Raw genomic sequence first — 11,836 nt, 5'->3', positions numbered from 1 at the left:
TTGCTTTCTCTTGGAAGCTTAGCACCACCATCACTTTTTTTGTGTGGAAACGTGAGCAGACACCACTCTCTGAAGCTCATAGGAGCTAGTGGGAAAGCATAACAATAGCAGAGTGGTCAGCAGGGTCTGCACCAGGGAGTGCACACAGCCTCCCACCCACGAAGCTGCCACCAGCCGGCCACACACATGCTTGTTCATAATGCTTGCGTAATGAAGCGGCTTGCATATAGCAGTGTAACGATCATACGCCATTGCTATGAGGATGAACATCTCCGTGCAGGCAAAGAGATGGACCCCAAAGAGCTGTGCTATGCAGCCCACAAAAGAGATGGTCTTCTTTTCAGCAAGAAGGTCATAAATGAGTTTGGGAACTGTGACAGTAGAGTAACTGATATCTACAAAGGACAAGTAGCTCAGGAAGAAGCATGGGGTGGGAGAGTCCAGCTGTTGGCTGTTCTGTATAATGCTGATAATAAGCAGGTTTCCAAGAACAACAGTGGCATAGAAGACTAAGAAGAATGTGAAGCATACTTTTGCTAATGTATCATCTTGTGTGAGTCCCTGGAAGACAAACTCCGTCACATTGTTCTTGTTCTTCACATATGTCACGTAGACAGGACCTGAAGCACAGAATAAAGCCACCTGTGATGGCATTAGAAACACAGTGTTATCAGTACACATCCATATCGATCACTGGTATGTTCAATATCAATGTATTCCCTTTTATGTCTTTTGGGGAAAGTTTCCTTTCAAAGTCAATGCTTCTCTCAAGGAGTGACAGTTGATATCTAACTCAGAATGTATTACTGAAGTGTGTAATAGGGCGCTCCGTTTATTTGTTTGAGGGAGTTGGTGGAAATATCCTCCAGATTCATATTTCTGATCTTTGCCCCTTTTAAAAGGGAAGACTAGTCACTAGGTTGCCTAAACATCCACTTTTGAAGTGTTGGTTTGGAAATGAAAAACTGACTGAGAAGGATAGTGCATGTTTTGATTTGAGTCTCAACACGCTAGTCATCCCCTAAGGAATTCTGCTCAAGCAGTGAACATACCTTCTTTTTCAGCCCTCTGAGGGAATTCAACAGAACTAGTCCTTGCTATTGCTCTCTGACTCTGGTAGAATGTCCATGCATTTTTGTGCAACCGTCAGTATTCACATCATGACACAAGGCAGCTGGCTAATTAACATCACTTCAACTATCAGTGTAGATCCTTCTGGAGGAGGTAAAGTGGACACCTACCTCATGTCTGTTTAGCAGAGATGTGCCTTTAGGCACAAACTGTCTTTAAGGCGCCCTAAGTGAAATCAGACCATGTTCAAGGCATGCCAGGAAACCTGAAGCAGGAGAGTCATTGTCCTATATGTGCTGTACTGGGCTACATCTTGTGTGGATTGGTTCCAGTTATTGCTCATGAGTTTCTGGGTTGCGACCTCAGTCTCCAAAAGAGCAGGCTTGTATTTTCTCAGACCACCTTTCCTACAGTACGTGGGTGAATACTGGAGATAATCTGCATTAACGATGTGTCAGTAAGGTTTTTGTACACCTCAGCCAAGTTCTGGACTGGGCATGGAAACCCCCATAAAAACACACCTGTGATGCCACCGGGGTAATAAATACACCACTGCTGAATCTCCTTTACTCACCAACACCCTTGTATTCACCTTTGCTGCACTCTAGTGCAGTACGCAAGTATCACTAGTGTTCAGTTTCTACACTGAAAAGATAGACAGCAAGAGCTGCCTAACAATGTCTACAATACTGGCAAGTCCTTTGGGACCTTAATCCTGTTCCACAATCACAGGTCAATCAGTTCTTTCTCACGAGATCTCTGCCTCTTCCACCCTCCAACTTTAGCAGCAGAGGAAATATTCTTTCGTGTCTCTGTCCCTATCTCCATGCCACTCCATGTGCAGAGGGAAAGCAGTGTGGGGAGGCCCAAAGCGTGTGTGTTAAGAGCATTGTTGCCACGATGTGTACAGCTAGAGGGGACAAGTTAAGACTGAGTACACAGGAAGTGCTGCAGCTACCTATTGACTCCTTGACTCTGTAACACCAGAAACTTCCTTTTGACAGATATTTCTGGAAATGGCATATAACTGAAAAATAAGCAAAGAAGACACCAATTAAAACAAAGGGTAAAAAAATGGGAGTTCTTTCTACTTCATAAAATGCACCTCACAAAAGTCGCTCAACAGTAATGCCTCTTTTCAAAGGCAGGATTTCATAGTCATGCTTGAACAAAACAAAGAAGCAAGATCAGAAAACTTACACAGTTTATATTTGCTAGTCTCCAACAGTTTGCCTGCTATTCTCCTCTGATGACCTCTCGGAGCACTTTAGGCAGTTTCATCAAAACCTCTCAGCTCCAAGCTGCTTCTTATGTGTCACGAGAGCAGTCCACATCTCTGCCAGGGCTGAAAACTACAGAGGATGAAAGGGACAGCCTGAATGTCTAGCTCCATTTCTCATTCTGCAAAAAAAACTTCCAAGAGCATCTGCAAGAACAACTCTCTCTCTCTCTCTCTCTCTCTCTCTCTCTCTCCAGATGGGGAAGTTGTGGCAGAAATATTTCAAGTAAATTGCACAGCAGAAGCACAAGCTTACCAGAAGCAATGAGATCCCAGAGGCATGTGAAGTTTTCTTTGTCAGAAAGAATCAGTGGACGGGGAGCTAAAATATATATTTTGGACAGCTATTAGAGTAATCTCTACAGGGTGACTGTGGAGCGTGATCACCTAGACCATGTCACATTGTGGGGGGGTTTGCTTGCGTTCTTGCTTGCTTTCCAATGCTGTCCAGATAAATGGACTTCATTTAGTATTAGATATGTGCTTCTTTTGGAATGTGCACTGTTGTGCTAGGAGGCGGACAGGCCTTGAGCACAGGAATTATTCCCAAATACCTCTATTTTTTTCATTGACACATAAAATTGTGCCCCCCAATGCTTTCTTTGCCCCCCCCAATGCTTTCTTTGGTGGCGACAATTTCCTACGGTGAGCAATTTATCTTTCACTTGGATCTTTGATTCTCTATTAGTCTAAACAGTAAAATGCAAAATCTGAGGCAGAGATGAAGGGCAGAGGGGATGGCTAGGAAGGAGGGCATTAGTGATAGGTGAACTACTGCAGAAAGGCAGAGAGTTGCTGCACTGGAATGGGAAGGGGAGAAGCTTCTCCTCATATCATCTGCATCAGCAAATGACCCAGCCAGCATCTAATATCAGCAGTTTAATTGCTAACCCATGGATTCAGCATATGACAATGCAGTACTCCTAAGAAGGCATTTACTCCAAAGTAAAGGAGAAGGAAGCCTTTGGTACAATTGCTTCCAGCAGCAGGTGACCAACAGCCTTGCAGACACCTTGGGCCATTGTTTCCTAGCTGAGTAGATTACAGAGTAGATGGAGTTTGTCTGATGGAAAGTTTACACCTGGGAGAGCTCGGACTAATGGGATGCTCTGCCTGGAACACATTTTAATATTTTTGATAGCATTCATGTATTTATTTGCTGGTGTCTCAGCAGTGCTTGGAAGCCCCAGTCCTGGGCCTGTGCTATTCAGAAAGAGAACATAAAGGGAATCCCTGCTAGTCACAGAGTTTACAATGCCATTCCAGTCAAAACATGAACTTTCAGCGTCTTCCTAATTACTGCAACAGCTAAAACCAAGCTTTTCTTCAAAAGGGAGCTTTCAGTAAATTTTCCAAAATGGAATTATAGTGAGAGAGACTTGATTTTCTCAGCTCCTGAGAAAATGTTACCACAGTTCTACACCTCACCCTTTTCACGCCAAACTTTTCTATTCCACAGTTTTCTCATGGCACTTTTCACCTCCTCATTTCTCAGCGTGTAGATGAGTGGGTTCAGCATGGGAGTGATGACAGTGTAAAACAAAGCTATCCTCTTGTCCTCCGAGAGATTGCTGGATGGGCGTATGTAGATGAATGTGCATGGCCCAAAGAAGAGAATCACCACAGTAATGTGGGACCCACAGGTGGAGAGGGCTTTGTACCGCCCTTTGGACGTTCGCCTTTTCAAGGATAACAAAATGACAATATAGGACGTGACCAGGATGAAGAAAGAGACCAAAGAAATCATTCCACCATTGGCAACGACAATGATGCCCGCAACATAGGTGTCAGTACAGGCCAGTTGTAGTAGGGGATGGACATCACAAAGGTAGTGGTCAATTTTGTTGGGGCCGCAAAAAGGGAGGCTAACGGTTATGAGGGTCTGCACCAGGGAGTGCACAAAGCCCCCCACCCATGAACCCATCACCATCCAGCCACACACACGCCTGGTCATGAGGGTGGTGTAGTGCAGGGGTCTGCATATGGCAAAGTAGCGATCATAGGCCATCACTGTGAGGATGAAGATCTCAGTGCAGCCAAAGAAATGTGACGCGAATAGCTGTGCCATGCAACCCCCAAAGGAAATGGTTTTCTTTTTGACAAGGAAGTCAGCAATCATTTTGGGAGCTGTGACAGAAGAGAGGCAAATATCTGCAATGGACAGGTAGCAGAGAAAGAAATACATGGGGGAGTTCAGACGTTGACTGCTAATTACAGTGACAACGATGAGCAGATTTCCTGCCACAATAACAATATAGAAGAACAAAAACACCACAAAACATATTTTCTGCACCCCTTGGTTCTTTGAAAGGCCCAGAAGAATGAATTCCTTCACACTGCTTACGTTCTCCATGTTTATCAGTCAGGTGGCAATATGCAATACACAGCTTACACACCTGGGAAAACAAAGACAGACACATGATTCATCAGCATTTTTTCATTATTAGTAATGAGTTCTATATCAGAAGTAGATACAAACCAAGAAAGATATAGCATTAGTATTAAGCTTTTGAAGTGTTTAGTTTCTGTCATGTATTTTTTTTTAACGGTTATTTAATTCTCCACAGTACAAAGCTTCTGCCATGGCTTTGGTGGCACAGAGATAGGTGCATTCTGTGATATGTTCCTTAATCCTGGTCCTCCAGGATCTTGAAGGACTGGCTCCATGGCCGATAGCCTTCCATGCACTAAGGACAAGGCCAGAGTGTTCACCTTGGGCACTACAAGGCAGATAATGCAGCATGTTTGCCCTCAGGGGAGACAAAGTCCCTCACAGCAATCTTTGTAAAATGGGTGTCTTTAAGAATACCTGGAAATATTGCTCAGAATGGTGATTTGCTTTATAAGTACACATGATCTTTGAATTCTTGTTTAGAAGGGAAATGTAACCACAGGCAGAGAAAAGAACTCTCTTGTGTATATACATTTTGAAACGTAAATATGAAATGTCACAGGCTGAAAAATGAGTTCTGGGAAGGTTATCTATCATGGAGGAAAAAAAATTGCACATATGACTTAATGTAGTATTTCACATTGTTCTAAATCTCAGCATTGTTTCTATCAGAGGAAGGAAGAATGAAAGACTCTTGTGAGATCTTCTGTCCCAGCATTGTACTGATTTTACCTAGTATGATTTTTGATACACTCTGCGTGATGCTTTCAAGGGTTAACTTAGCTTAATGAAGCTAATCTAACTAAACTCCTTCAACAGCCAGTATAAGTCTGATTCATAGGCTGATTCAGAATGACTAAATGAGGGTCCTTTGCAGAACCCTTTTTTCCTCCACTCACTATGAGGAGCTTAAGCAAATTAGCACCACCAGGTTAGAATGACCCTCAGAGAATAATCCCTTTTGGTGCCTGAAAGTAGCTCAGAGCTTTTTGTAATGCCATCCACCTGTTTTAGGTTATGGCTGAGCTCCTTGTCCCTAGGCATTTCTACATCCATACAGTTTCTCATTCGAGACAAGGTCACATTCCAGCATAAACATGGGACTTCTTTGGTTCACCCTGTATTCCACCTACAACCCATCGAGCATTACATGTCACTAATAAATGAGTAGCCCACATGTATAAAAAGAATGTAATGTTTCTAGCTTGCCTTTTGCACCCAGATGACCAGAATTCCCTTGGTAAAAGAAGTCTGGGAACCACCAGATTAAACTCTTCACAGAGAGTTTAAGGTCAGCCAAAAGCGGGCAGTCTTTTAATAAAAATATCCACTGTATGGGCTTCCTTCTAGGATCAAAACATTCCCCGTCAGCTGGTGTTAAAATGCACCATTTTAAGTCCTGCAGAATTACATCACAACCAGGTCTTCTCATTTGTATTCGTGATCTGTGAGCAAATCTGCGGAATGATTCAGTTAAGCCAAGTTATCTACCAACTACTTCAATCTGCAGCATAATCAGAAATTCTCGTGCAGGCACAAAGGGATCAAGCATCCACAGGAAACACTGAAACTGAGAAAACCCAAGATTACTTTCAAACCCACAAAGTGAAGCCGAGAGAGGAAGTGGGCAAAGTTAGGGACTTTTCCTATGCTTACAGTTGTACTTAAACTAGATGAAAGTTTTTCAAGCAGAAGGGTAAAATTTACATGGATGGTTCCTTTTCAGATATTTCTACAAGGAAAAGGATCAGTAAGAACAACGGGAGGTCATTTTCTCCCTCGTCTTACCAAGTTGTGATCCTTTCTACCCCTCTTCCTTCTACTGAGCAACGACGTAGACTTCTCAACAAAATAAATGACAGGGATGAAATGAGCACACCTTTATGGCTGTGCAGTACCCAGTCAAAAAGAAATAGCTGGGCTCCATCCAAGCCAGAGCATGACTGGAAGCATACCACAGCAATCGCAGGGCCATATTTAGGCAGCCAGAAAGGAGTGACCAAGAGAGAAATGGTCAGGGGAAACTGTATGCCTGAATACAAGCAGATGGCAAATTCCTGAGCTAAAAACAAGGTGTGCATCTACAAAAGGACCGATTCACAATTCAGACAGCTCGACCATGTATCTTGCTTGATAAGGTCCTTTCCATCACCACCAAACTGCATTTAACAAACTACCCATCTGTCTGATCTCATCTCATCGACTTAAGTCATGTAGGTATTTGTACCTACGCTAGGCATATTACACCTGACCAGTCTACTTGTAGATGTGATGAAGCATGTGCTGCCGGTACCCGTTTCTTACTGCTGACTCCAAGAGGATTACTAGAATGAATACTTCAGTAGAGGATTGGCACCAGTTATGGCTTATCTCTTCAAGTGCCTTTGCAGGGGTAGACCTGAGCTATATGACATAATGCAATCAGCTGCAAAATAAAATGAATCTCATGTGTACTCTTAACATCTCAAAAAGGGTGAGAAATTGCACCATCTCCTTACTGCATACATTCTTCCCTGAAATCTCAGGTGGTTATGGGAAACAAAAGAATAATATCGAAGCAATCTAATCTGCAGCTGTAGAACTAGCTCTGTATATGATTCTAGCCAAAGATAACTAGAGACAGTCAGTAACTTCAGTGGAAGTTCCTTTCCATATTTTCACATTTGTTCAAGAAGAAATGAAAAGGAAAAGGAAGAGGAAAGAAAAGCAAAGCAAAGCAAAGCAAAGCAAAGCGAGAAGCCAGAGAAGCAGCAAAACTTACCTCGCCTGTGTTTAGAGATCTAATTTTTTGTGTAAGGGCTCTACAACTTTATCTCCTCAACTTCTGTCTCCCCTGGTATGAATGTGTTAGAGCACAGTGCCTTTAAAGAACACAGAATGGCTTCTGGAAAGCTTCCAAAACTTGCTTAGGAGGTGGCTGTTAGTGTATAATCCAATCCCATCTAATTTATTACTTGCTTTCATGTGTCACAAGTGCATCTTCATGTTTCCTGCCTATGTGAGAAGTGGTTTAATAGGCTGTGTGGATGATGTGACCTGGGTGTGCTGAATGATGCTTTCATATCCCAGCAGCTCCACAAAGGGCTGAGAAGAAAACCATTTAAGCACCAATCTTTAACCCTCTCCCAGGAAATCTTCCACCTGAAGGGCTCTTGGGGCTGGAGGAGGGAGGGGTGGAGGCTTGGTGAAGGGAAGGCGTGAAAGAAAGGGGCAAAGGAGGAGAATGAGTTCTGTCTTGACTGAAAAGTTTAAGTAAATATATTTTAAAGAAACAGTTGTCAGTCAATGCTTTTATAATGATATCACAAAGGCATTTCAGGGTTTCTCCATAAGAAATAACAGTCAAAGGAGTAGCTGAGTATTCAAGTGAACAAGCATATGCATGGACCTATCCAGCTAACGCTTCTCGGAGTTCTTCCTTACTCCAAGCTGATAGTTGTATGGATTTCCCATGTGTAAAGGGCCATTAGGTCCACTGCTCTGGCCTCCTAGCATTGTGAATGCTAAAACAGTCCATTTGTAATCTAGATATTTTCTCTCCTTTTTTAACTTCTGTGTATTCCAAAAAACATGTAAAAGAGAAATCCTCATTAAAGGAAAAAAAGAAAGAAACCTCAAGCTGTAAGAAGAGTCACCATCCTCCAGGGATGGTAAAGAATTCCTATCACAGGAGTCTTTTAAGGACAGGTTGGGCTCATTTCTCTCAGGAGTGGTACAATTAAGTTTTTATAGGGACAGAAGATGTCCTGGGTGACCTCTTGATGACCCTCCAAGTCCTATCTCACCAGAAATTTCATCACTGGAAATCGAGTGAATAAAGCCTCTTTGCAAGAATTTGCATGTTTTAACAGAGGTCAGTGAATTACAAAGTCAGTCAAAAAAAAAAAAATCCTTCATTTACGAATTGGGAAACTGAGGGAGGAAGTCACCTATTTAATGCCGATGGAAGTCAGCAAATTTAACCCTGACGTAGTCACTCTAGGCTCTTCTGCGGAAAAAAAATGAATGTCTCTGGAGGCAGATGCATCTGATATACCTCAGAACTGATTTTAGGATGCGATTAGGTCTGAAATGGACATCTAGCTTTTAAACAAAATAACTTAGGGCGGACAAATCTCACTGCCACGATGGGCCCCATCTTTCTTAACCTGAGCAGCTGCAGTCAAAGGTGAACCTATGAAATGAAACAAATGAAGCAAATAGACATGCTGATTTATAGCAGCATATCATCTCAACCAAGGCCCAAGTCAAATTCATCATGGCTCTCAACTCTACTGTGTATTTGTAGCTTATGCCTCATGGATGTCAGGAAAGACATTGTCTCAGCTACTGTCCTTTGCTTTGTTTTGCTGAAATTTCTGGAAATGTGGAATGGCCTGATAGCAACATAGTTAATGTCTCCATCTCCTCTGCACAGAATGCCAGCGATCTCCACAGTGAAAACAGAAATCCTACAGTTAATGAGAATAAATACTGGTAAAGAAATGTCTTGGTGAAAATAGTCCCCTAACTTAAATGTCCTTTTACTGTCGCCTGGAGTCTTGGGCAGCTTAATGAGGGTTAACAGTAGTCACTACAGGAAACAAGAGTATTGGGTAAGAAGGTAAACAAAGTCTTACAATCTTTGGGAAAGGAAGAGGACCAACAGATGACAGAAGCCAGAGATCAGGCCAATAGCATCTGGCCTGCTAACCTAGTATGAGTCAGCCTGCCACTTTCTGTACCCAGTGGCACACATGGCAGCAACTTGGCTAGCATCACATTCACGTCCTTTTGTTTCCCTAGCCAAATGGACTACCAGAGGTGACTTAATGCACAAGTCCAAATGAAGAATTGCTGCTACCTCCTGCTGCAAAATAATTCCCCATATGGATGTGCTTAGTGCCAGCAAAGGAGAAAGGTCTTTTCTCCATTTTCTTTCCACTTACCTTGGCACCTGGCTCTGGACACCGCTATGGCAGCAGGTCATGCTCAAGGGAGCTGTGATTTGGACAAGGAGGGACTGTGCATGGTGAGATGAATGAGGTTTTGCAGCTGGATAGTGAATACTGGCAAGGGGTTTGTTCATAGAGCCATGGTGAATGTGTGTTGTGAATTTGATGATGGGCAGGATGGGGACAAGGCACGGTGTAGAGGGAAGTTGTGAAACTTGAAATGGATGCTACATGGCCAGGAGCTGTCTTCATGGAGTTTGTGAAACCAGAAGTGCCTGAGGTGTGGTGAGGGACTGTGCTGAAAGATAGTATGAAGTGGCAGGTAATACTGTGGGTGCTAAGCTGTGTTGAAAGACCTTGTGACATCAGAAGCGGGCATCGTGTTTTGAAGGGTAACACTAGGAGAGGTTGGAAAACTGTGGCTGCTGAGGTGTCATAAGGCTGGCTACAGAGTTCAAGGAGATCCTACAGTAGAACAGGTAGTGCGGAGCAGTAGGGGACAATGTATGGTGACAACTTATCACTTGACATCTTGGGAGAGGTTTTGAGGTCAGAAGAGGACACTCGGTAGTGATGAGTGTGCTAAGGGAGGTTCTGCAGTGACAGTGGACCCTTGGGGAAGGAGAAGTTGTGTTGAGGGAGGTTGTGAAATCAGCAGCAGGCATTAGGGAAGAGGACTGACAACTTCTCAATCTGTGTGACCCTGAGCAGCAATAGAGCATCTTCTGCAAGGTCTGTGAAACTAGAGCTATGCTGCTGCTATTTGATGCAGGCTTTCAGTAATTAGTTTCGTTAAGGAAGTAGACTCAGGTTTTGAATATGCTTTGGAGACAAGAGACCAATCTTACCAAAGTCTTATAAGAGCTATACGAGAACTGTGAGTGACTTTTTCAGCATGCTTTTGCATGGTCTGTGAAAGTCATAGGATGGTTACTTCACTTGCATTATATGGAATGCAAAGTTTTTGATGATTCGGCATATCTCCACAGGGCGTCCATTACAACCAGTATGACAGTACATGACAGTACATATCAATGGCCCAGGCTGATGCTATTTAACATTATGAAATCTGTTTGAAATGCCTTAGATAGAAAGCTAATCACCTGACATTCCCTGAATGCCCAATGGAGAGAGAGGCACCTCTAGAGGATATAAACCACCATCGTAGACCCTCTCAATCACTGACAGTAAGAGATAAGCATTCTCAGACGTGGCATCTGCCACATGTTTACAATATATTTCTTGTGGTCCAGAAGAAGTCGGTGATAGGATGACTGCAAGGAAATAGGGATCATGTGCAGAATTTTCTGCCCTGAACTAACATTAAGATAGCCAGCCCAGCCTACCATGGAGCATGCCCTCAGCATGTGAGCTATGTTTGTCCTCTGACTTGCTCAGTATCTCTCTGGGAAGATGCCAGGACACAGAGCACTCTAGAAGGTCAGTGGTCATGGCTAAGAAGAATGTGTTCCTCAGGAGCCACCAGCAGCCTGAAAAAAACCCACATTTCTGCTTCCCTGGGGACGGTTGAAAGGAGACAGGCAGCCAAGGATTTTAGTGCTGAGTGTGTTCCTCAACATAGTCCCTGTACCAGTGGCATGAGGTGCCTGCAAGGGACACCTGCCGCCCTGAGGGCAGCAAACCTGACTCCACTCATCACAAGAGCTCCTAGACACCAGCGTTTGAAATAGTCTTTATTTTCTCATTGATTGCAACATAAGGCACTCACGGTACTGTTGGTATTTCTGCAATGTGGTTGAGGCCTGGAGGAAGGAATCTGTAGGTGCATATGCGTGTTTCAGAACAGTCCAATTTTCACCACATGCAGAAGGGTCAGAGAAAAACTCTAAATTAAAGACTTGACTTGCTTCCCTTTCCCAAGCCTCTGACCTCAGTAGTTATCCCCACCCTTCCTTTCCCACAGCTACCCCCCCTCTCAACTCCAAGAGCTCCGACTGCAGTCAACCCTCTTCTCTCCCTCACCTCAGCCTACCTCAAACATCAAACAAAAGTAGCAAACAAAAGTCACAATATCACAAAATAGGTCTAATTTGTCTAATCAAAGACAATTCCTGACTGTAGAGGCAGAGAGAGATCTTTACTGCTACGCCACGTGATACCCAAAGTCTGAGTGAGATTTGTCCCTCTGGAGCCAACACC

General features: G+C 43.4%; 1 protein-coding gene across 1 annotated transcript; it reads right to left on the bottom strand.

Moving 5' to 3' along the window:
• Positions 1-3,779: 3,779 nt before the first annotated feature.
• LOC136991942 (olfactory receptor 4S2-like) lies at positions 3,780-4,718 on the bottom strand (the record flags this gene model as incomplete). The annotated part of the gene is made up of 1 exon (XM_067295439.1): positions 3,780-4,718. A coding segment is annotated over exon 1 (924 nt), but the record flags the coding sequence as incomplete, so codon positions are not given.
• Between the last annotated feature and the right edge of the window lie 7,118 nt (positions 4,719-11,836).

This window comes from Apteryx mantelli, chromosome 4, assembly GCF_036417845.1.
Source record: "Apteryx mantelli isolate bAptMan1 chromosome 4, bAptMan1.hap1, whole genome shotgun sequence".
In the NCBI taxonomy this organism is placed as follows: Eukaryota; Metazoa; Chordata; class Aves; order Apterygiformes; family Apterygidae; genus Apteryx; species Apteryx mantelli.
Note: the sequence above shows the minus strand (reverse complement) of the source record. Positions and strands in the feature narration are given on the sequence as shown.